Source organism: Pholcus phalangioides, unplaced genomic scaffold (genome assembly GCF_987345545.1).
Source record: "Pholcus phalangioides strain wild (caught in Gottingen) unplaced genomic scaffold, Ppha-v1.0 ptg000015l_1, whole genome shotgun sequence".
Taxonomy (NCBI): Eukaryota; Metazoa; Arthropoda; class Arachnida; order Araneae; family Pholcidae; genus Pholcus; species Pholcus phalangioides.
Genome location: NW_028301608.1, coordinates 97,007,144 through 97,033,478, shown reverse-complemented (window position 1 = coordinate 97,033,478; position 26,335 = coordinate 97,007,144). Strand labels below are relative to the sequence as shown.

General features: G+C 35.3%; 2 protein-coding genes across 2 annotated transcripts; one reads left to right on the top strand and one right to left on the bottom strand.

Moving 5' to 3' along the window:
- Positions 1-89: 89 nt before the first annotated feature.
- Fnta (farnesyl transferase alpha) lies at positions 90-18,045 on the bottom strand. The gene is made up of 9 exons (XM_089244851.1): positions 17,967-18,045; positions 15,095-15,238; positions 14,850-14,964; positions 13,172-13,276; positions 8,823-8,933; positions 4,988-5,149; positions 4,010-4,072; positions 577-745; positions 90-348 (listed from the first exon to the last, which is right to left on the bottom strand). The coding sequence occupies exons 2-9, from the start codon at positions 15,234-15,236 to the stop codon at positions 199-201; spliced, it is 1,017 nt and encodes a 338-aa protein (XP_089100977.1). The 5' UTR covers positions 15,237-15,238; positions 17,967-18,045; the 3' UTR covers positions 90-198.
- A 237-nt stretch (positions 18,046-18,282) lies between these two features.
- On the top strand, positions 18,283-26,248 carry LOC149077123 (uncharacterized). Its single transcript, XM_089244850.1, has 4 exons — positions 18,283-18,489; positions 20,507-20,798; positions 23,367-23,737; positions 25,937-26,248. The coding sequence occupies exons 1-4, from the start codon at positions 18,401-18,403 to the stop codon at positions 26,130-26,132; spliced, it is 948 nt and encodes a 315-aa protein (XP_089100976.1). The 5' UTR covers positions 18,283-18,400; the 3' UTR covers positions 26,133-26,248.
- The last annotated feature ends 87 nt before the right edge of the window (positions 26,249-26,335 follow it).

The window sequence follows — 26,335 nt, the reverse complement described above, 5'->3', positions numbered from 1 at the left end:
TTTAGGATGATTTAGTAGCCAATGTCAACTTTGAGAAAAATGCATAAATTTGATGAAAAAGTGAACGAACATTAAGAGAAAAGAAACACTTAAAATGAAATATTTATTGTACCACGGGTGAAAATGTGCAAAATAAATAAGTAAAATTGAACATTGAATCTAGCACAACACATATTTATTGGAATACATATAATATCCTTAAGCAGTGATATTTGAAAAGTCGTTGGTGCTCTGACTTCGCCTGGCACGAGCTTCTTCTGGTCCATACAAATTCCCCAGATTTCTTGCAACAAAATTCCAGTACTCTTTACGGATAGTATCATGCTCTTTAGCAAGCATATCACATAACTGAAATATAATTAAATAATTTCACCGAAAAGCTATATTTTCATTTTGTAGGTATGAAATGCAAATTAGAGGCTGGGTTAAATATCTGACATTTTCTTATTCAGTTGAAAGTAAATTTAGCTTTTCCTACAAAATCAAATTAACTCCAACCCAAACATTACACATTACATTTTGACACAAGCAAAACTAATTTGAGTTAGAATAAAAGAAGGTATTTTCATCACATACTTCTAAAGCTTGCATACAGAGTTGTTCATTGTCTCCACCAAGTAGTCTTTCTTCTATACAATCAATCATGAAAGCAAGTAAATAAGGTGACCTGCAACCATTCTCATATTGCATCTCAATGAATTGTGAAACAGCTGGAAACTTGGTCAAACCTCTGTCTTGAAGGATTCTAAAATTAAAAAATTATTCATTTAATTTGAATAGAATTGATAACACAAATACAAACTTCGGTGCCAAAACAAGCAAAAACATATATTGACAACATACTATTCATAATAACAAAAGTAAAAAAATGTTAATGGTTTGGACTTGTGTAACATTATTTTGTAATTACACACAAAACATTTGTCATGCATAGTTGCATCAGTTCTGATTTTAATGTAATTTTTCAAAACTTAATTTTATGACCAATTTCTGATACAGTTGGACCTCTGTATTACATCTATAATTTTAAATGTGTCCCCTCGTATAACATCAGTTTTTGAAGGTCTATGCCAGCATAACTAGCAGTTATTGTATGACCATCCACAATGCTTAATGTGATCTCATCAGGACCCTGGGTTTCTGATAAGAATAACCAAATATTAACTATATCCGAAAAAAAACCTGTTTGCAAGTCTGGTAACCATACATCCTGTTTGGTCGAACGAGACGTATGATAAACGGTATGTAGTATACATAAGATGGCACAACTGTTTTTCTCTTCCACATAATTGATTGCGAAATGTTCAATTGTTCCATTTTTTTAAATTCCAAAATGGGAACTTGTTTTCCCATTAAGCTGAAATTCTGCATTTTTGAAGACGTTAGGAATGGAACTGTCACAAATTACATTTTTTTTAATGTACAATATATTTTATTGATCCCTTCAAAAAGTCTTGGAAAAATAGATTTGAATCTGGTCAACTGAAAAAAAACGAGTTAAGAACTGAAGTAAAGGGCTTTTTGGTTTTCATATAGAAAGGCCATTACAAAAGCAGCTTCACACGTACAGAGATCACTATGGACTGATTAAGACATTAAGTGCAGAAATATGTGCTTGTTAACAAGGGAGGGAGGAGAGAACACCTTTTAGCTCCCTACATAGTCTTGCAGCCTGATAATGATAATTTACAGAGAAATAAAATAGGTTTGATTAAACCTTAGCTTCAAAATGCACAAAAAAGAAAAAAAAAAATTACAGAAAAAGAAAAATATAATAATATCCAAAGTCTTTATAACTACATAAAATTTTTTCACGTGTCACATATTGGTCCGTTTTGTTCTTTGCAAAAGTGGTAACAATAACCAAATGATAACATTATCCATAAGTGGTGTCGGTTGTAGTTATTAAGTCATTCCGCTTTTATTGTTCTTCATTTAGTCCCCTAACCTTGCATTAAAGTTTGATTTTATTAAATAAAACCAACAGGAAAAACTAGTTGTATATCCAGAGACCAACAAATATACACAAATGATGTTTCGTGTCTTTATTACGAAACAAATTTTAATGAAAAAAACAAAGCCAACATGCCTGCTTCTTTAGATGTGACAGAGAAATGCAATGATAAAATATACCTCACATTTGTGATCTTGTGAAACATATGTTTCACTGCCAAATTTTAACCAGTTATCTGGGCAAGTGATTTCTCCTTCCCCCCTTTTTTCAAAAGTTTGAAGCTAATGAAATAATTTTCTTGATTAATTAATTTTTTTTTGATGAATACATTGAAACTGACTTCATGTTTGTAACTGTGTTTTTTTTTTTAAATCACTATAAATAAATAAATATATACAGTCAACCACCCGTATTCAAGTTTTTTTTTCCTTTGTTGGAAATTTTTTTGCAACACTCAAAAATCATCATTCATGTGTTTTGTTTACAAAATTTGAGCTGTGCATGTTTAGGATGGCTTGCTAATGACATTACTGTCATCACTAGAGCAGTGAGAGCTCCTGAGAGAGAAGCAGTCACTTCGGGATGAATTAACCTTTGGTCACAATGTGTGCTAAATGACAACTACTTCTACAAAGCCAACTGAAGAAATTATAAAATACACTGTCACGTTAGTGAAACAGGTGGGTGGACAAGGGTTCAATGATATGGATATAGAAGTTGAACAGCTAATTAATAGCAATTCAAAGAACTGAGCAATTCAGCATTGACCAAGGAGGAATTAATGCAGTTGACTGCTCCTAAGCGGCACCACATGAAGATAATCAAGATAAAGAAGTGAAAGACAAGTTCATACCATGAGTAACATAGCGGAAGGGCTTCACAAGTTCAAATCAGCAATAGATTGTTTTCATGACATTGATCCCTCTAGGGTACATTATTTACAAGTAGAAAAATTGGTAGAAGAAGCCTTGTCATCATACTCCAACATACTTGATGATATGAAGAAGAAGAAATGGCAAACACAGAAATCACGTTATTTCAGAAAACATCGTCAACAATCGCTTCACCCTCTCTCTCTCTCTTTAACATTCCCTTCTACCCTCTGCATCACCCTGCTCTGCTCATGCTGTTCAATAAACGAGATATACAAAAAGCCTATGGTTTCGGTTATTCGTGGATTTCCGTATTTGCTGTCACCCCCAGAACGTAACCCTGCAAATATGGGGGCTGACTGTATATATATATTACTTGAAATTACTAAATAGTTTTCAAAAATTGAAATAATTAAGTTGAAAATCAGCATGACATCCTATGCTATCATGGCCAGATGACTGGTCAACAGGTGGATAAATTATACTCAGGATGGTGAACATATATGTATTTTTGCCCACTTAAAGGCTAAAATATTGATACACTGCTACAGAAATCCTTATGTCATTTCAAAGTGAACAATGAATGAGAAGCAAACAATATGAGACCATTAAACAATATGAGTCTCCATCAGCAATGATGATTTTTCTAAAGCTAGTTAGATTGAACAACAGGCTAAAACCGAGATTTCTAATGTTTCATTCATGTGAAACCCTTGATGGTTAGGTGAGTTCTATAGAATCAAAAAAATATGTATATTTCCCCAAATATTTTTATTGCAATGCCAATAAAAAAAACCTTTTATAGCTTTTGATACAATGGAAGAATCCCCCCCCCCCGCTCACCCCAAAGCATAATATGTAGAAAACTGTGACATATGTTGCACAACAATCACAGGAAGAATTTAAAGAAAAGTGTAGCAAACACTATTTTGGGTATTTTACTGTCAAACTTTTCCAGGAAGGCTCATTGCAGAACATTCTGCTTTGAAGTGGAATCCCTAAAAATACTTTTGCATCACCTTGGGGTTCTGTGAAACACCAATTGGAAAGCTACAGCATCAAATGTACTCCAAGCATAGAAAAGAAGAGCAAGAATTCTTCATCCCCCCCATTTGTGGTCATTGACATACACAGTAGCAGGGTTACATTTATTTAAAATAGTGAGAGAGAAAAAATGACTCACCCTCTCAGGTAATTCCAAGAGCTCTCATTGTGCGGTGCTTTTTGTATCTGGTCCAATGTATACCTTTGCAAAAAAATAAACATACGTATGATAAATAATACATAAAATTTTCAAGCAATCCAAAATCAAGAGTTCAATACTAAAAAAAATAGAAAAAGTCAGGTTCTTTCACAATATACACTCACGAAATGACAAAAGCTAGAAAATCGGAACATCAAGTTCATGAGCTGATGCTGTATAGCTAAGACACAAAAATTTTGTACTTCATTAATTAAAATTTTCATGCATTCCTTCTTTGCTTTTTGGCATGTGACAAATACCCATCATGTGAACATCTATCAAACTTTTGACAGGAGGGATAAGTTTTTTAATGTTTAAAAACATTAAATTTCATTCAAGTGAGTGAAATTCCATACACTGATAGAAGCGAAATAATAATGCAGCAAGTAAACATCTTCAAACAATCATTACTCCTGTGTTCTGATTTATATATGGACTATAAATATTTTATACATCCATTTTCCACATGAATTTTTGCCCCCCCCCCCAATTGTTAGGTGAAAGTATTTTTTCCCATCTTCAAGATGGATGTACTACTTTAAAAGTGAAAAATCTATACATATAAAATAATATGTCCTGACTGACTGACTTGTCATTGCCAAGCCAAAATTGCTGAAGCTATCTATAAATATGAAATTTGGTCAGTAGTTTTATTCCATAATGTAGGAACTCACTAAGAAGGAATTTTACCGGGGGTTCAAAGTTTATATGGAGAAACTCAGAGGCTATAAACATCAAAGTTGGCGAGCAGTTTTATTTTATAATATAGAGACTCACTAAGAAGAGATTTTTCAAAATTCAACAGAGATCTTACGGGGGGAAATTTTTCAATCTTACCATGGTTACCAAATCCATGCAAATGAAGCCATGGGTAATAGCTAGTGTCATATAAAATGCAATGAATGAACCTATACTTACTTGATTTCTGCAGCAAGAACTTCATCTGAAATATCCGATGTTGCAGTAATAATAAAATACCGGTGATTCCAAGCTGAGTTGTTTCGAATATCTTGGTCTAAGAGGTCATTAACAAAAGTCATTTCACCATCCCATAAATTGTATTTCTTTACGACCCATTGTCTAAAATAAAAAAATAAGAAAATTAAAAACATATTTTCAGGGTTCATACTCATTTTTAAAAAAAAAAAAAATTCCCTGACTTTTCCTGGTTTCCCAGTCAAATTTTCAAAAATTCCAGGTAACTTTTTAACCAACAATTTAATATAAATTATTTGTATTAACTATATTAATCAACTATAATTACCAAAATACAATCCTAATCATAGATTATTAATTAAATTTTTTTATATGCGCATTACGCTTTTCAAATACATCAGATGGAAAAATGGAACACAATCAAGGAATGCAAGATTTAACTTCTCTTCAATATCACTTTCTGGAAACATCACCTTAAACATTTTTCCAACATCCTTGAATTATTATAGGATGAATGGGACATCACTAATTTTAATGCCCACAAGATTTAAGCCTTCACTGTTGTTTCCTTTGTGACAGTCAAAGATGTAGTTGGTTTCACTGCATCACAATTCTTTGCAGCTAGCTTAAATGAAAATACAAACACAATGGCCAAAAGAGGCAAATTGTATAACGAGGTGGCTGAAAACAGATGCCCATAAGAAATATGGATATCAAATATAACTGAAATACAGCAAACCTATATAAAATCATGCGTCACGAAAGAAAAACTAATAATTAATAATACATTAAAAACTGTCCATAAAAAAAGATTATGGTTGTCTTATTCTAAGCATGGATAGCTTTTCGATTCATCCCAGTATGTTTATCATACTTCTTTTTTAATGTGTCAACTGTGTTAGAATCTAGAGGTAATATTTCCATTTATCAACAACCCTCTATTAGAGAGAAACTCCCTACAACACCACAACCTAGAATTGTCCCTTACACTCTTGTCGCTAGAGCCAAAAAGTTCTCCCTCTATCCGTGGATTGTTTATAAAGCTCCTCTGATTTTACATGCTCGGCACATCTCTGAATAGCCTGTCTGTCCATGTTGCTCAAATTTAATGGTTTTGTTTCAAAGCAGACATTATGCTTTATAAGAGTCATTTTTTACTGCTTCAATCCCGACTCAAGATTTACGTTTTTATCTGCCCATTCTAGATTGAAAAGTTTTCTTACAACTCATCGTTTTCAAATAAAAAATACCCACATAGAAGATCATAATATACAGGGTGTCCCAGAACTCAACATACAAACTTGGAGGAGGTAGAGAACATCGTTAGGAATCATAATATAGGAAAGTATGGTCAGAAATGCCACCCAAAAGTAATAGAGACATAAAGACACAATAAGGACACAATACAGAAAGCAGTGTAATGTGCTTTACTACCTACAAAAGAGTACAATAATAGTTACAAGCATCAAAGGAAGTGTTAAAAATTTTGCCCATTGGCATTGATGCACATGACATCTAGGCCGCATGGATTGTTGAACATTTTCAAAGATACTGGGCATTTCGTGGATCGTAGCAGCAGTGATGGTGATTCATGCCACCAAGTCCATGTCTACCGGCGATTTGTAAACAATGGCCTTCAAGGCACCCCAGTTAAAAAAAAATCAAAAGAAGATTAATGAGATGGTCTTGGGGGGTAGGGGGGGGGCATGCTACAGGACCACCATAACCAATCCATCTACTCCCAAATGTCTGTATAGTGTCAGCCATCCATTTCCAATCATGCTTTCTTATGTGATTATGATTCCTAATGATGTTCTCTACCTCCCCTCCAAGTTTGCATAGGAAGTTCCAGGACACCTTTTTTTTTTTTTTTTTTTTTTTTAACCAAGCACAACTCAGGTCTATCGCCATAGGCAATTTTCTACCTAGTGAGTTGTGCCGGAAGTGTAAGTGTGTGTACCTAGCAGTCTGAGTGCGTATCTAGTGTTGTGTATGATTTTTCAGTGGTGCCATCTATATCTCAGAAGTGAAGTGAGTGTCCAGGACACCTTGTGCACATGCTTCATCCAGTGTTGTGTATGATTTTTCAGTGGTGCCATCTATATCTCAGAAGTGAAGTGAGTGTCCAGGACACCTTGTGCACATGCTTCATCCAGTGTTGTTCACTGAAGTCAACTTATGAAATTATCACAACTGAGTTTTCCTGATAGTTTCATGCATGGCTTTCTACAATGCACAGTTCCAGTAAGTTTTCGGTAACACTTTGTATGCAGTTCCGGTGAGGTTTGAGTTTTCCTGATACTTTTTAGCCATGACTTTCTACAATGCACAGTTACAATAAGTTTTCAGAAACATTTTGAACGTTTATGATAAGGTCGCAGCAATACGCTCTTCCACAACGACTTAAGAAATCCTTGTTTCTCCTAGGCAGTTTCTACATTTTTTGCACTCCATTACAAGATTGTGAACTATCAATATTTACGATGATATCAGAGCTCAATTTACATTTTAGATTTTCCTCTTCAATAAAACAATTTTTTTTTCTTTGGTATTTTTTTATTTTCATGAGATGACAGCCGCGACGATTTTCCGGGTCTGTGGTAAGAAATTTCCAGGTTTTAGAACAAAAATGGGCTGTTCTCCTTGATTTCCCAAACTATTTTAGTAAAAAAAATTTCTCCTGAAAATTCTAGGTTCCCTCTGACCCATGTGAACTGTTGAGTTTTTTATAATGATTTTCTAAAAGGCTTTGCAGTTAGAAGTTAATCCTTCTCCCAACTTGAGCCAAGATTATAATGTATTTGTATTTTTGGAGTGAAAAAAACCACTTGGGAAGAAAAAAAAAAATTGAGCCCCTCTCTCCCCACTAGTAAATGCCGCAAATTTTATCACCAATTTTATTATAAATTGTTATTATGATTTTATTTCAGATTATAAATTGTTATTATGATTTTATTTCAGATTATAAATTGTTATGATTTTATTTCAGATTATAAATTTTATTAACGATTTTATGTTCGATTTATGTTAAGTTTCATTTATGTTAATTTATTGAGATTCTATGTATGATTTTATATATGTAAATTTTGTCTTTGAATAAAAGTCTGACATGGTCTCGTCCCTTTTTGCAGTAGTGGCCAAAATTGCTGATTAGTGATAGAAATTGGGGCTTGTTCAGTTCAAAGGTCAAAAGTAAATTCTGCATATGCTACTGAGTGTATGCAGAAACCAAAAAAAACTTAAAAACACAAAAGATTAACATAAAAAGATAAGCTGAAAATTCAATAAAAAATAGAATAGCTTCCTTTACCTTAATTAAGCACTCCATATAAAAAATTTGTCAAGATCAACAACTGTATTTTTCTGTATATAATCCGCAGATTACATGTAAAAAAAACATAATTTCTTGGTGGGAATTATATACCATATGTAGTTTTTTTTCTGAAAGGGTTAAAATGGAAATATTCTTTAATTAATTTCTTTTTTAAATAATTTCTTATAGATTCGTAGATGGCATATAGATATGAGTATAAAAAATTACAATTTTTTTGGACAAAAATGTGGCAGACAATCCCCTTATATTTTTAGAGATTTCATTATTGGTGAATGAAATACATATTCATGAATGGATTATATAGAGCTGTGGATATATTTGACTTTTTTTTCATAAGTAGTGAAATCCACATTTGCGCTGTCACAGAGCATAAATGCAGGAAAATACTGTATTCTACTGTTCTCAAAATATAACTAGGAAACACACACATGAAAATTCTAACTTGATAAAATTTGACGAGCATCAAAATGTACAATCATGTACCTATGTTGCCATGCATGGTAGTTTTTAGCATCAGACTGTAAGATTCTTTCAGTGAAGTGTTTTTCATGACTTGGGTCATTCAGCCATTCCACAAGAACTTGGCGATGATACCTGAAAAAATGAAAAACCTTGCTACATATATTTTTTTTATATGTTGTTATTTTTGTATATTTCTAGATTTCATCTTATATACAAATAGTGAAACATATTATTATACGAAAAATTTATAGTGTGTTAAGGAAAGATTTGATCTACTTCATTTTTTTTTCTTGTCTTCTTAACTGAATCAAAGTAAATTAATTTTTTATTTGATATCATATAAGTATTTTATTGTAGACATTTATTATCAATAGAGACTATTATTATCAATAGCTTGCAATCAACATGTTTTCCAGGTTTTATTTCCATCCTGTCTATTTTTGAATAGAAATATGCATTTAATTCCTCAAAAGCCATTGGTGTGTTTTATCCAATGTGAAAAGAACAAAAACTGGTGAAAGAAAAAAAAAATTTCCTCTAGAAACAAAAATTACAGATGACTATGAATGACACTTTTCAGTAGCAACAATGGGTATTTTTGTTTAACATATAGTAGGCACTGCAAATTAGAATCACAGGTAATGTTATCATTTGCAGGGTTCCCAGCAAAATCTGCTCGATCATTTCCCTGACTAAAAGCGCGTACACACACTCTTTCTCTGTCACACACATATATAATTTGAAACTGTCCAATATCACTATAAATTATATCATTTCTTGGTAATATACCATTGAAAAGCACATTACAGACAGAATGTTAATATTTTGTTGCCATCCCTTCCGAAATTAAATTGTATATATCTTGCACACAATACATTTCCTTTGAAATCTCACACAGACATAATTGAATTCAAATCATTGCTTCAACATGTAAGATAAAGGTTAAAGGTTCTCTACCCACAGGCAGGAAAAAAAAAAGAGGATAAAACGTTTTTTCCAAAGAGATAGCAAAGAAGTTAGAGCTGGTATTGGCTTTGTTTTCCACAATGGAAAGGAGGGTCTCTTCTCTTTAGATTCCTTCATCTATATACTCAGAGGGCAGATTCAGTGACCTTGGCCAACATTGTTTTCCAGTATGTAAAATACCACCCTTCAACTGATTTCTCTCAAATAAACTTCTGCACTTCTCTCAGTAGGGGGATCTGGAGGGAAATGTTAAGGACTTTTTTTCTCTCCCAGGGGATCTGAAAAATAATCTTCTATGGAAAAAAGTAGAGATAAACCACTTGGATGTAGATTTATCCTCTTTGATTTTTTTCTCCTTCAGATTTTCCTTGACTTTTTCCAAGTATTTAGAATTTTCCTGACTTTTCCCAAGTATTTAGAATTTTCCCTGACTTTTGACAAATATTTCACATTTTCCCTGACTTTCCCTAAATGTTTCCAGTTTGCTGACTTTCCAGATCGCTGGGAACCCTTATTTGGGTACTGTTACTACTTTGATGCCCATCCCTCGGGAATGCTTCCATATCTCTTTGAAATAAGAAGTGGGGAAATACAAGTGGGGTCCTTCAATGTGCAATATCACTTTTGCAAAGTGTGGGATAAACCAATATCATAACATGGGAAAAAATCATCTATCAGGACTTTGGTTTTTATGTGTTATGTTTTTTCTATACTAAAAGTTTTTTTTTTTTTAATGCATTTTGAAGCTAAGGTGGAACCAGGCTTATTTTATTACCACTGAGTTGGCATTATCAACCTGCCAAACTACGTAGGAGGTCAGAAGATAAATGCCCTCCCATTGTTTTATAAATATTTGTGTACTCAGTTCCCAATGGCCTGTACAGGCAGCTATAATCCATGTATGCATGAAGCTACTTTTGCAATGCTTTATCTATGGTGAAAACAAATGTAAAATAAAAGCAAAAAGCCTCTGCCTTCAGTTCTTGGTCAGTTTCTTTCAGTTGACCAGATTCACAGCTATTTGGCAGAAAGACTTCCTCAGTGGATCTATGGAATGCACCACACATTAAAAAAAAAAAAAAATTAATTCGTAAAACCCATTGGACAGTTCCACTCTAACTCATGATAACTGAATAATGATAATAAATGCAGAATTTTAACTTAAAGCAAAAATATTCTATTTTGAAACAATCTGACAAAAGAAAACAGCAAAATTGAATATTTAACAACCAGTCCTATGGTAAAGAAAAACAGTTGTTCTGCTTTCATACATCCTGTTCCATCAAACGGGACGTGTGGTCATCATATTCGCTTTTGGATTTCTTTCAGATATAGCTATCAATCATTATTGTCATTAGAAACCTTGAGTCTTGATATGATCACATTAAAAAGCATGCACTGTATATTGATAAAATTCATTAATTGGGCAATATATATATATATATATATATATATATATATATATATATATATATATATGGAGGGACACATGTGAGAGAGAGAGAACATGATGGATTTATCTCAGTAAACTTCATTAAAAAATTTCAAAAACAATACTAATAGATGAGAGTACTAATACCATGTCATGACTGAAATTTCAAAGCAATTAGCTATTTTTTACTTCAGTTGCTTGTTCGCCTTAGGCCATGTGTAGTTAATTACTTCCAAGTTCTTGATGCAAAAACGGCATCAAAACACTATTTAAATTTGAAGATAACCATTGGAATTCATAATTATGTTACTAAAGTATGTTTAGGAATAGTTTAATTATTTTATTTCAATTGAAAATGCTTTATTTTTTAATATCAGTCTTACATGGGTGAATGAAGTACTTGTGAACCAAGCTATAGGGCAGATGTAAACAGTTCACAAGAGCCTCCTCTTCATCTGCTTCTTTGATTTTTTTTTTTGCAAGTACTATGCTATTTAATTATAAATAAAAACCAAAATCGAGTGGTCGGCTGAAGTTGGGTGGTCGGCTGAAGTTGGTTTTCTGTGGTTCCCAACTTCAAGGCGCAAATGCGAGCCGATCTCCCCGTTAAAAAGTCTCGCCACAGAGAGCAACAGTCCTACAACGAAAAATCATTCAATCATAACACTTCACTCATAGTTTGAAAAACTGGTGGCAGATGGCAGCACTACACATAACAAGCATTACAGAGAAACAAAAAAACTTCACGTCAGGTTTCACTACACGTACACACACATTCCCGCATGTACCGATTCGTTGGGGGTTCCGCGGGGGGTTGTGGGCGGGGTGCATGTGTGGTGTAGCAGTAGTAGGTAGGGTAAAAAAGGGCTCGGGGATCCATGATGTTCTTAAGTCAGCCACCTCGTTGGGCAATTTGCCTGTTGTGGTGTTGTATTTGTACTTGTACTTGTACTTGAATTTCCAACAATGAATAGTAACGAATACAAGATTTAAAATTTGAACATGTGATTCTAGATGAGCAATGGTAATTAATTGTGCATTATTTATGAATAAAATAAGTGAAATATGGTGTATGTTGAGAAGAGCTACCTTTTAGCAAAGTAAATTCTATGCTCACTCCAATAAATATGAGAAATGATGTGATTATTTTACTTTTTAGATTGCATTATTGACAAGTATAGTGAGAAATCAAAAAAAAAATAAAAAAAGGACTGTTCTTTCAGAAAAAAAAATGTAGCAGATGCTGTGCAGGATGTTATTAAAAAATGAAATGCCAAAAATAACTGTGCAAAAACTTTTGATTTAAAACAGTTTTTTTTTTCAGGAAAGTGAGAAGGTTAGAAGTAAAAGTGATCCTGATGAAATAATGCAATTGAAGAATAATGTTTGCAGCAAGTATGCCAAAAGACAAGTAGAATAAAGTTAAGAATAATATAAGAAAACAGAATGTGAAAAGTTGAACAGAGCGTGCTCTGTTGTAAACAAATTTAGAAAATGAACTCTATAAGTATAAAATTCTAAACCATAGTATTGAAAAAATGTGTGAGCAAATGAAAAATAGCATAGCAAAAAATTAAAGTCTGTTTTTATGAGTATGTATGCTTGTTCACAAGTGTGTGCCCTAGGCATGTTCACAACTACAGCCCTTAAAGAAGCACACACGTGAACAATTTCAACTATATTTTAAATTCCTTCAAAAATAAAGAAATTAATTTTTATGTAATCCAAAAAAAATTCCTGAAAGTGTAGTAAACTAGAAATATTGTTACGAATCATTTCTGATCATTTGGTTTACAAAAGCATTGAAAAACAGCCTTAGATGTGCAAAGTGTTCACATGTGCCCCCCCATCCCTCCCATATGCATATTACATGAACATAAAAGTCATTGCTACAATAATGAAACATTAACACTCATACACAACATTATAGACATGACTTGGTACAAAAAATTCAAGAAAAAATAATCCATACCAAACTTGGTAATTTTTTGGATGGTCTTCAGTGACAGCTTGAACAAATTTCATTTCTGCATATAAATCTGATTTCAATTCTTTCAACAGAATCCTACGATAGTGCCTAAGAAAAAAGATAACTTGAATGTTAAGCAAAACTAATTAACATAAATCTGTTCAAGAAACAAACATTTGATATACTATTACTACATTCATCTCGTAAACATTTCCTTTGGGGAATTTCTAATAAAGTATTGCATGTCTAAATGACTCATGAATGCATATCTGCAGTGGTGTCTTAACTTATGGTCCCACCCAGGCATAGCCTGGGAGCCTCAAAAGAATAAGGGGTCTCACAAAAATAAGAAATGAATGAAAAATTTCCGAGAAAACTTGCCAGATAGGCCTCAGAAAAATCACTTATCTCCCCCCTCCCCACACGATGCTCTTAAGATGCTCTGCATATGTGTGGTCCCTAATGTAAAATTTTAATTTATGGGTGTTTTGTGTTTGCAGAAACACTGCCAATTATCTTCCATATTAGAAGTGAAGATGGCAAATGCCTAAATTTTCTACCCATGTGTTATCCCATACCAATAATGTATTATATCTTTTATCCCAAAAAAAAATCCCTTGAATCGATGTGATGGTTCACATGAAAGGGTTTTGTATATACTCTTTATAATCATGTATAAGCCGAGATTTTTTGTTGAAAAATTTGTTCTTTAATTATCTGGAGGGGGGTTGGCTTATACATGAGTCAGTTTTCAAGATGAAAATATCAACCTCCCACTTCACTAACTCATTATAGCTACATGGCCTCCACAGCTAGCTTGAAGATCTATGACACGATTGGAGTACTTTAAATGGTGTTAACTAATCAGTAGAGAGATTTTTGTAGCTATGTTCAAACTCACAAAACTGATAATGTTGAAGCCAAAGCAAAAAAATTAAAAATTTTGTTGGCTTTGATACTTGGTGGTTTTAAACTGGTTTTACAGCCTTTAAGCACCAACAAGTTAGAGGTGCCAACATGAATACATCATTGGAAGGAGCGAAGGTTGCCAGCCGTCCCATATATACGTATATACAGGGGACTTCAGTTGATCAGCAGCAGCAAGAAGGGTGAATTGCTTTGTATATTAATTGTTGGGGATGTTGAAAACATCCTCTTTGAAATTGATCATAGCGATGACTGCACAGTTGAAGATGAAAAAAATGCCACACCATATTAACTTTTGATGTAGAACTCGGAGAATCAGAAGGAATGAATTATAAAGTTTTTCATTCTAAAACTTTTATTGCATGAAAATGTATGAGTTTCTTTCTCCCTAAACTTCACTGATTTTTGGTAGGTGAGCTTATACACGGGTTTTCAATTTATTGCAATTTTGGTGGTCCTGAAGTGAGGGAAAGGGATCAGCTTATACACAAGTGCATGAGATACATAAATATGATAGATCGGAGATTATGCATAATTACCAACCATAAAAAATTGGTGATTATACACAATCGCCAGGTTCATAACATTTTCCATAACACATATATATATAAAGGTTATCAAGCCATTCCTGTAAGAATGTGAATTATGAGTTAAATGAAAAATTGTACTTGCATTCTAAAATTTTTATTAAAAATCATTAATACTGATTGCATAAGAGTAAATGTTTTAAAAAACAGAACAGATCATGAATTACCAGGCAGTATAGTTTGATGGATTTGCCATAGTAGCATCTTCTGTCAACAGGAATGCTCTTTCACTTATTTCTTTTTTAGCGAGAACTGCTCGGAAATAATCATAGATGTCTCGAACTATACATATGAAAGATAATTGATACTCAATGTCAGTAAAGGAAGTCAGCAGAGTATGTCTAGTTAAATGAGTTACTGAAAAAAAAAAAGGTAAATAACATTAAATTGGAAAAAAAAATTGATAATGTACATTTATCAGAGTATGCAATTCGCACAACTGGATATGGGCCATCATTCTGAAGAACAGGTGTCACATCTTTCCAATCTGGACGATCTTTATAGTAAACCCAGTCTGGATCGCCACCACAGTATTCGGTATTGACTTCATCCATTACTATTGAAAGAACATGATAGATTAGAATTTGTTCTGCTTCAACGTAAGTATAAGTGATAGATACACTGATTTTATAAATCAATTTTTCTTTGCACTATAATGGTAAGGAAAGGGTTCATAGTTGCAGGTAAACAGGAAAATCTGAGGGAGAGGAGGGGGGGGGGAACAGTATTGATAATGTCAGTGTATAACCAGTGCCGTCTTAAGGCATGGGCCCACCCGGGCACGGCCCGAGGCCTCAAGCGAAGAGGGGCCTCACAAAAATGAGATCTGGTTGAAACTTTCGAGAAGTTATTTGGTAGGGCCTCAGAAAAATCAATTGGCCCGGGGGCCCTTGATACTCTTAAGACGGCCCTGTGTGTAACATATCCAGCAAAAAGGTCCAAAATAGTCATAAACATATTCAGTTAAATACATGATTGTTCACCTTTTTGTTCGGTATCTGATAATCTATCACGGCCGATCGTATTGTTGCCATCCTGAAATACTGATGTTGTTCCAATGTTTTAATACTGTCAAAATATATAAATGACTGATTATTTGTTGTATATGCACAGCTTGTGACTGAAGCTGCACTTGGTCACTGGCCAAGAAATGAATGAGTCTTAATAATTAATAGTCTGTGCTGAGGCACATTTGGCAGTCCAGATTTTTTTAATTATGAACGAAAATCATGTTTAAGCTTGATGCAATGATGCAATCGTAGCCCAATTCAATTCGCTGACAATAGCCCTGGCGAATCGTCTAAAGACAATTTACTGCCGAATCCCTTTCGGGGGGGGGGGGGGGGAAGAGGGGGACTGCGATCATAGTCCAACGATTAAGCAGTGATGAATCATTGGAATATATAATTCAGATATAACATCCATTGCCGATTTCACTGCCTGAAATCTTAACTTTTGGAAAAACTGTCCAGTGAGTTTGACAGGCTTGTGAACTAGAGATATACAGTTCTACAATTTGGTGAAGATAATACCTTACAATTATTTACAAACAAAAATTATATGCCTATGGTCATCCATGTATTTTCATTACATTAAACGAGTTTGAAAATTTTGTGGTCCAGTGCAACCTTCTTTCAAACATAGGTGGAGATAGACTTGGAAGTCTGGGGGGAGGGCACGATGATGTCAATTCATCTCCACATATATACATTAGATCAGTCGACTTCACCTTTAATGCTGGGGGCAATGTCCCCCCCCCCGCCCATGCTTTCAAACCATTTACCGCTACCAACTGAGTTGTACCGCAGGTATGTGTGGGGTGGGTACATAGCAGTTTGAGTGCGTATCTGGTGTTGTGTCTGATTTTTCAGTACCGCCATCTATATTTCGAATTGTGAGGGGTGAAGTGTAATGATTGAATATTAGTACAATTGTACGCCTATTGCTCATTGTGGAGGAGAGACTTTTCAACGGGAAGGTAGGCTCGCATTCACAACTCGAAGTTAGGAACCACAGAAAACCTACTTCAACCAACCACTACTGCGGCGACGTGGGGCTAGAACCCGGGATGCGAGTCCATCACTATCACCACTCGACGACCACAGCGGGGCAACAATGAAACTGCCCCCACCAAGATTCAACCCAGTGTGGAGACCCAAAAAATTGTTTCGGCACCGGAGTCCTGCAATAACCAAGTCCGGCTTCGATAACGGGGGAAGAAAGGGAGAAGGTGTTCGACCGTGCAATTTTAAAAACGAGAACAAAGAGGATTTTTAAACACATTCATTACGTAAGTATCATCACGGAGCCGCAACTAGATACTTTGAACATTTTGATAGCATTTTGACACTCCATACCATGTACAAGAAGCAGTTAAACTGGGTTTTCCCAGGAGTAAAACTTTTGCGCCGTGTGCAGCGTGAAAACGCGGATTGGTTAAAAACCTTAAAGCCGGGGTTTCCTAAGAATAGGTTTGTTGCGCAGCGTGAACCGAATCAGACTATTTCGCGCCGACAGAAACGTGTTACATAATCAAGCTACGCGTTTGTGTTTTCCTAGCGAGGCGCATCAGATCAGGGCGGCTATATAAAGTATATGGCTTTGGCGTCAGCTACTCTGTCGTCTGCATGCTCCGGTTTGAAGGGAAGGAAAAGAAAACACACAAGAGTGAAGAGAATATCGGCAAAACCGCGGCGCACGACGCATTTGACTCCTCCAGAAGCAGTCGGCCAATCACGCCTGACGTAAAGCGCTGTCGTCAGGCGTATTGCGCTCTGTAGGAAAACAGTCATGCTGCTTTTCTTAAGCCGGGTTTTCCTAGGAGTAGAATATCTGCGCAGTGTGCAGCGTAAAAACGCTGATTGGTTAAAAACTGGAAATTCAGGTTATTTTGACCAATCAGAGCTTTCACGCTGCAGAAACCTACTTCTAGGAAAACTTGGCTTTACTGCTGAGTGGACGGCGTGTCGCGCTGGGCGAATCACGTTGCGCGCGGCACAGGAAACCTGCTCCTAGGAAAACCCGGCTTAAATTCAGGTTTCTTTGACAAATCAGCATTTTTACGCTCCTCGCGCTGAAGAAACCTGCTCCTGGAAAAACCCGGCTTTAACGGATGAATTCGGCGCCCCTTCTGGTCCAGCACCCGATGCGCCTGCTCCTCCCCCCCATCAGTTGCGGCCCCGTATCATCATATAAAACATTCAGCGAGTTTTTAAATTACACGGCGCGTTTCACTATCAAACGAAAATGCAGTGAATATGTTTTAACATTAAAGTAACACTCACGAAATTATTGATAAGATCGCTCCTTCCTCTCTCCCAAATAAATAAATAAACACAACCTGCAACCGGTGCGGGGATAACGTATTGCTCTTTTATCCCACTTCGGCAATTTTTAATAATAAATAATTTCTTCTAATCACGATAAAATATTAAATTTATAAAAGAAGCGTGAGTTATAGGGAAACATTGTTTTAAAAAAATGTATAAGAAAGAGATAATCAATGAATATTGAAAAATAAAATTTTGAATCCGTAAATTAATCGATAATCGTTGATTCGACGCAAGAGATAGCCCTCAGACACAAGAACCCTGTATAATTGAAAAAAGCAGAAGAATAACAATACGGTTTTGGGTTTCATTCAGTGCCGAAAAGTTGCAATGTTTTTTATCCATTAAGACATTAAAGCTATTTTTTCTCCTCCTAGTTAATTAGTGAGATGGTGGTTCAATGCACGTGGGATGTCTCAGATGGAAAAGCTGTCCCCGAAGCTGTGCTTTGGTCTACGGAAAACAACACTGATCAAAGGTATTTTTCTACTTTTTTTATATTTTTTTCAAGGTGATTCAGTGTTATTGTATTTATAATCACAGCCCCCCCCCCAAGGCCGCAACTAAGGGAGATCGGGTGGGTCTAGTGCCCCGGGCGTCATACCCGGGGGGGGGTGCCAATTCCACCCTTTAAGCACCTCTTTCAACATTAGAAGGGGGCACCAAAATGCCTGCTTGCCCCGGCTGACCAGGCATGTAATTGTGGCACCCTCCAAAACCCCACTTTGATGTAAAGGGAGCCCCCCCCCCACACTCAGGCAAAGCAGCGATTAAGGGGGTCCAGTGCAAGAATGTCGAAGATGTGTAATTGCAGTCGAATCCCATTATATAACGAACTCCAAGAGACCAGAGAAATCACTTTGTTATAATGAAATTTTATTATAAAGGAATTCCAGGTTTTTGCATTGCTCCTATGTTCGTTAAAGCGATATTTATTATTATTATTTCACTATAGCGGTATTCTTTAAGACGGGATTCGACTGTATTTAATAAATTATTTTGTTCTTATGTTATGGGGGGGGGGGGGGAAGGAAAGCTGGATGAATGTCCATGTAGAAATCGGCCCTGGTTAATCAAAGTTTCAACAAGGATGTAAGACTGCAGAGCTTGAGATTAAGATACAACAGGGATGTCTTTACGCATGGATCTACACTGCTTAGAGGCCCTAAGTACATGGGGGAAAGATGAGCATGGGTCCCACATTCTGGAGCAAGACCCCTATCAAACAGGGATCTTCGGAAGACACCCAAAGCCAGACTTTTCACGGGTCCATTTATTGTATGAAAGAAAGAAAACGAATACCAATGATAATTATCCCTGGCCCAGAACCAGTTCACACCTGAAGTTTATTAGTATTTTAAAATAAACCCGAATATAGGTGGGATAAATATATACATTTAAATTGTTTGAATTTGTTGCAAATACATTAGCATTATGTTGAAACACATTCTTTTTTTCTTTAAAAGACTAGAACTGTAATATACTTTTGTTAAACATTATTGAAGAATATTTCAACACTAATTATGTTTTATTATGTACATATATATAAGCATTCATGTAAATGTTTGAAGCAATTATTGTTTTTACAAGAAAACCATAAATTTCTATATCAATCCCTCCTCTTGAAACGAAGGAAATTAAATTGTCTATCTGAGCAGTGTCTTCCTGAAAATAAATTGCAGTTCAAGGGGTTAATAGACAAACGAGATAGTCAGAGCAGACAAACACAGAAGAAATAGAATGGCAATGGTATATATGCTTCCAGCTAGCTATAGGCCCCCCAGAACACCAGGGGTTCATAATACTCATCTTACAGTGAATCTTGATAGAACAATAGCCTACTCTGCAGACAGAGAAAGAATATCATTGTAGAGGGGTTATCATTATATCAAGAGGCAGTAGTTTAAGTTTAAAGTATGCAAATGGTCCAACACAGACAGAAATTCCTCAAATGGTAGGGGAATCACAAATCATCATGGGTGTGCATATGAAGGGGGGGGGGGTGAATGTATACTTCTGCCTATGCCAGTAATGCAATTTTTCACAGAACAGTTCTCCCTTCCCCAGAATCTGCTTATGCCCCTGATGTCATCCCAAATCCCCCTTAGTGCCAGAAACAAATGTCATAAATGGGGATTACACTGGTTAATTCGCAATTCGATATAACACCAAACTCATCATAGTGCCAGAATTCTGCAAAAGACATTGTGATGTTAAATAAGTTTTCGGCTGCATCTCCGAGCAAGACTTGTAATTCCTACTACAACAAAAAAAATTTTATCATTATATCTACAATTGTTGTAGCGAGGTTTCACTGCATTTTAGCTATGGTACATATCAGAGCTGGACAAATCTATTGCCTAACAAACTGGGGGCATGTAAAAATATTGAAGGGGCATGTATTTTTTCAACCACACACTTGATGTTAATGTGTCAAATATTCATTCTAGATGAAAAGTTTTTATCTGTCTGAGATTTGTGTTATTTATTCATAGTGATGTAGAAGATGAAGTGGATGCGGAGAACTGCGTTTTACTGATGGCTCCGAGTGCTGGATCATCAGAGTATTTGACGATTCCAGCATGCCAGCTTCTTCTTTCATGTGAGTCGGATCAACAGATACAGCATATGTCGGTGCTGTCCGAAGCTCGTGTACTTGAATTCTATGGCCACCATGGCGAATATTTGAAGACCGTTCGGTGTGAACTTCTTGAGGAAGTAGATGACATGGCAGTTTTCAAGGGGAGTGTCAAATTTGAGAGACCTGTGAACTTGTGTTCCATCAAAGTAATTTTTTCCTCTCTCTTGCATATGATAATACAGTAGACTGTTGCTTATTTAGCATGTATCTGACCAGAGTGTGCCAGATTTCAGAAACTGCTGAATTGCTAGTAGTCAATTAAAAAAGCTGATTTAAGTAATATAAACTTTTATGCAAAGGCATGTTTTTCTCTTCTATGCTTGAAGAAAACCTGCCTAAAAATGCTGGATTACTGGATGGGCCAGACTAGTGCAGGGCTAGATTATTGATAGTCTACTGCAGTGTTTCCCAACTTTTTTGATGTCACAGACCCGTTGTAATGAATGTCAATGCATTAACCTACTTCAACTGAAATGACGAGTCCAGCATGCCATGAAATTGTATATCTGAGCAGTGTTGCCTGAAAATAAATTGCAGTTCAAGGGGTTAAGGACTCCCTGGAGAGAATGTCAATGTTCAGTGGACCCCCTGCGGCAAAGGTTAATTTCTAGCAATCCCCCCCCCCCCTATGGGCATGCCCCCACATCATGCAGCAGGACCTCTAGGCTGAGATCTTTGGCGGGCTCTTATGATAGACTTTTCATAGCCTTCCCTCCCTCTATAGTGAATTTATAGTGTGAAAAAAAAATTATGAAAATCATCCCAGGGTTGGGAGTCCTGTCAGCCCCACCCTTGTGGGTGTGCCTCCATATCCTGCAGCAGGCCTTTATGCTGTGATCTTGGACAGATCCCCTGGAGAGATTTTTGGTGCCAGTTCAGTGCTTTACAGAAATCCTTTGTTAGAATACTGTGGGGAGCTGCTGGGTTAAAAAAGTTTGAGAACCACTGCCTTCAACTAATATCTGTACAAATTTTATTGCCAAATAAGTTTCCGATATTGGCTAATGTAAGTACTAAGAACTTTTGTCTTTGTTTTTTTTATGTCAATAGGCTGACTTTGCCAATTCCTGGATAAAAATTTGTATCAACTTCATGACAAAAAGGTTCATGTGCTTAGCCTAAAAGGTTCACTTTGGGTTATTCAATGGCAGCACCATTGGGTGATCCAGACTACTTGCCCCTACAATAGGATCAAAAAAGAAACCAACAGGTGGGGGGGGGGGAAGGAAAGATTCTAATAATTCTCTCATAACTATGTATGCAGACCTGTGTCATTCGGAAAGTAACTTTCTCTGTCTTCTCAATCCAGCTATCAACAGACAATTTCGTCAGATATTTCAACTACCATACTCTCTTCAAGAACAACAATCCGGAATTCCTTCTCCCTAATGTGATCATGATCACCCATGACAGTGACTTAAAAACAGCAGAAAAACAAAGGAGCGTTACATACAGTAAAAGTCAGATGTAACAAGTATAGCTTATAACGAGTGACCTGTAAGTGATTGTCAAATAGCTAATGTTCAAGATACAAAAAATATTTGGTTATAGTGAGTTGAAAATTAGGAAGCATTCACTATAATGTCAAAAAACTTCTATATAATACATTTTTCCTTGTCTTTTGAAGAATTAAACATCACATGACTCTTATCATAGCACGCGTTCCTCGTAAAAACTGCTCTTAAGTACTATACTTGTAACAAAGAATGGACACGGAAAAGTCAATTTTTTAAGGCTAGTATTGCATTATAAAAGTTTGATAACATTTTTTATAAAATTTAAAAAATCTAACCAATAAAGTTCATAGGTTACATTCAAGCGAATGCAACCAATAAGCTTATTGGTTGAATTTTACAAGTTTTATAGAAGGACCTTTTTAAAACTTTTATAGTGTAATCCTACATGTATGTATAATCCTAGTTATTCCTATTTTTGGGCTTCCCAACTATACAAATTGGGATTGCGTGATGATTTTATTTGACCTTTGTCTCTCCCAATGACTAAAAGCAATGACTACAGGACTAGAACCTATAGTTTGAAGTTGATTCCAAATGACTGAAAATTGTGCTAAAAAAAGTTCCTGATTAGACAGAGACCTTAATGTGCCTATACAGAAATGGAAGTGAGCAGTGATATAATAATTGAAAATTTTCAATTGTTCAATTGATCCACTGAATTGCTTTGATAATGCAAAATTCTATGCATGGTCCTGGAGAATCAACAGCTGTGAGACCAAAAATCAATTCCATGACTAGAGTTTTGTTCATTTCTTAATATTAGAACACATCAATCTAAGAAAAAGTTTTAATGCAGATGAAGCAGCAATTTTATAACCTGACAGTAAAAAAATGGAAATTTGCTTATAGCGAGAAGTCTGTTATAGACTTTTGTTGTGATTGCGAACTGTCGTTATAACTGTCTTTCACAGTATTTTATGTTATTTCCTTCCATTGCGGGATGGCATCAATGTTTCTTTTGTTGAACGTTGGGACTGTAGATTTCCAGTTGTATCCACCCTTTGGTAAGATTCAAAATTGCATAAGTAATGAGAACCTGGGTGTATCTGGTTTTCAGTTCTTTTTTATGTATAATTTTTTCAATGTCTAAAACTTGCCCGTTTGCTATTATTCGATAATTTCATATTCACTATAAATTTTCGCTGATTCTATAATTGCTAGTATTAAATTAAAATCTACCTTCATTTTCTTTTTCAGTTTGCCTGTCTGCGATCAAAGAGTGAAATGTGGCTGTATGGTGTAAAGGTAAAGCTAGCGAAAGCAGCCAGCCCATCCAGAGGAGCTAATGTTCTGTCTCCTCTCAATCCAGTGTATGGACTTAATGCCTCTGAAAAAAAGGACAGCCTGGAAAATTTGGAACGCCATCAACAAGAACTCTGTGCCTTTTTTGAAACCATGAAATTGACCAGTCAAAAAAATGTAAACAGTGACACGAACAATTCTAACCCAGCATTTGCAACTGCAAATAGCAATGTATATAGTGCCTTTGCTAATGCTCTCAATTCTAATATCCAGAAAGCTATCTCATTGAATGAAGCAAACAACAAACCAGCAGTAGCATCACAAAAGTAAGTTTATATTTAATATGGTTTTTTGATTGATGGTTTTTCAGATGGCGAATTTTATAGGTAACCTTAAATTGCAATTATGTGTATGTTTTTACATTTTTCTAATCTAACACATTTTCATTGCTACTGCTTATATCATACATGCTCAACCTATACCGTATGGACCCCAAATGTGGCTCTCAGAATCATCTGATGTGGCATGCAACCTCAAATCTTATTTTGTAAAAATGAACTGAGCAGCACATAAACAGATCATTTATGTGATCTGTTTTACAGTTCCGTCTCACTTGAGTGGCCCTTGGCATATTTACATATCACTTGAGTAACGTGTGGCACTATTCCTGATCCTTGAGTATCCCATGGAACATTTATGGAACAATGGTGCAGTTCCACATCACTTAAGCAACCCGCAACAATTTACATATCCCTTTAGTGACTCGCAGCATATTTACAGATGCACTTGCATGACCTGTGGCACATTTATAGATCACTTAATGGATCCACAGTACATTTACAGATCACTTAATGGATCCACAGTACATTTACAGATCACTTAATACACCCGTTACATAGTTACAGATCCAAGCAGCCCACTGCACATTACCAGATCACTTAAATGACCCACAGCATATTCATAGATCACTTGAGTGACCAATGACACAGTCTTTGAGAATATAAATGGTCCATGGCACATTTACAGATCATGTTAGAGACCTGCAGCAAAGTTCTAAATCACTTGCACGACCTGCTGCACATTCATCACTTGAATGAACCACTGCACATTTATAGATCACTTGAGTGGCCCATGGCATACTCCCAGAGCACTCAAGCAGCCCATAACACATTCACAGATCATCTGTGACTTGCGCAACATTTACATATCATTTGAATAACGTGTGGCACAGTTCCAGATCACTTAATTAAGTAGCCTGTGTTACATTTTCACACCGGTGAAGTGGCCTGCAATCTTCTAAAGGTTAAATACCCTTGGCTTATACTGTAACAAAATGAATAATACAGTCAGCACTCATTATAATGATCAGACATTATTATGAAGGTTCCATTATAATGAACAATACAATAATTCCCAAATTTTTTCCTATTCATTTCATGTTATTTTCCATCCAATAAAACAACTTATGAAGATTATTCCATCCAATACAAGGTCCAAACTCAGTTTTGCCCAGCCTCTTTTTTTGCAAATAAATATACGCAAAATCGTTTTTCGTTTGCCAGATTTGTATTTGACCTTGATATTGGAGAATTCTGTGCATGCAATTAATTTTTGAAATCTCATTATTTTCTAATCTGATGCATTTTTATTGTAACTGCTTACATTGTAACAAAATTAAAAAATACATATCAAATAAGAATTTGCTTTAAAATTTTTTAATAATAATACAAGGCCACAACAGGCAAAATGCCCAACGAGGTGGCTGAGAAAAAGATGCCCATTACAAGTATGGATGTCATATATTTCTAAAATACAGAACCAATTAAAATGCAATTACAAAAAATAGAAACAATATATATCCATGATAAAATACTATATAATGCCCATTAAAATTATTTACAGTTGTCTTATTCTAAGTATGGATAGCTTCTCAATTTAACCCAAAATATTTGTCATATTTATTTTTAAATGTGTCAATTGTGTTAGAATTTACTACCTCAGAGAGTAAGTTATTCCATATATGGACAATCCTGTTAGAGGAAAATTCCCTGAAACACCATAACCTAGACTTGTCCCTTACCAATCATTACTGGTGTCCCCTCATAAAAGCAGTCAATTTGACGGTGTATTAATAGTTCATGGTACATACTATTCATCCCATTGAAAATTTTAAACACTTCGATCATTTCTCACCCCCACCTCGTTGAGCGTTTTGCCTGTTGTGGCGTTGTATTTGTATATCCCAGACACCTGCGTTCTTCCAATGTAAACATATTAAAAAAATGAGGTTTCTCTTCATAGCTCAAACCCTGTGTGCCAACAAGGACACATGTAGCTTTACTCTGCACCCCTTCAACCAATTCTATGTCCCTATGTAGGTATGGTCTCCAAAACCTTAAAGCTTAATTTCAATAATTAATGCAAAAACATATTAAGTGTACTTTATTGCCAACACCTCTAACAGAGAAACACCACATATTGTATTCACGCATGTTTGCTAAGATTATTCTTCTCTTTGTTTCCAGTGCGAGTATTCAGACAGAGGAAGGAGTCTCTCCAGATGCTTTAGAAATTTTGAAAAAACACATAGATGAAAGCTTGAAAGAATTAGAAGAGAAGCATTGGGATAAGATTGAAAAAAGGTTGAACGAGATAGAAGCAAAAATCATGTGTAAATTAGATGAGGTGGAATCATTTGTCAAGCCTCAGGGTGTAAAATAATGATGATGAATTGTTTTATCTAGAGTTATTGCTTCTATTTGTTATGAGTGACTCAAACCGGAGTGTTTCAAAAAAGCATTTGTTGAATATTTATTATTAAATAGCTTTTTAAATTATACTTTATGTATTTTTTGGATATATTCATATCAAAAGGAGGTTATTTTCACAGTATACTTACATATTGTTAGTTATTTTTCACAGTA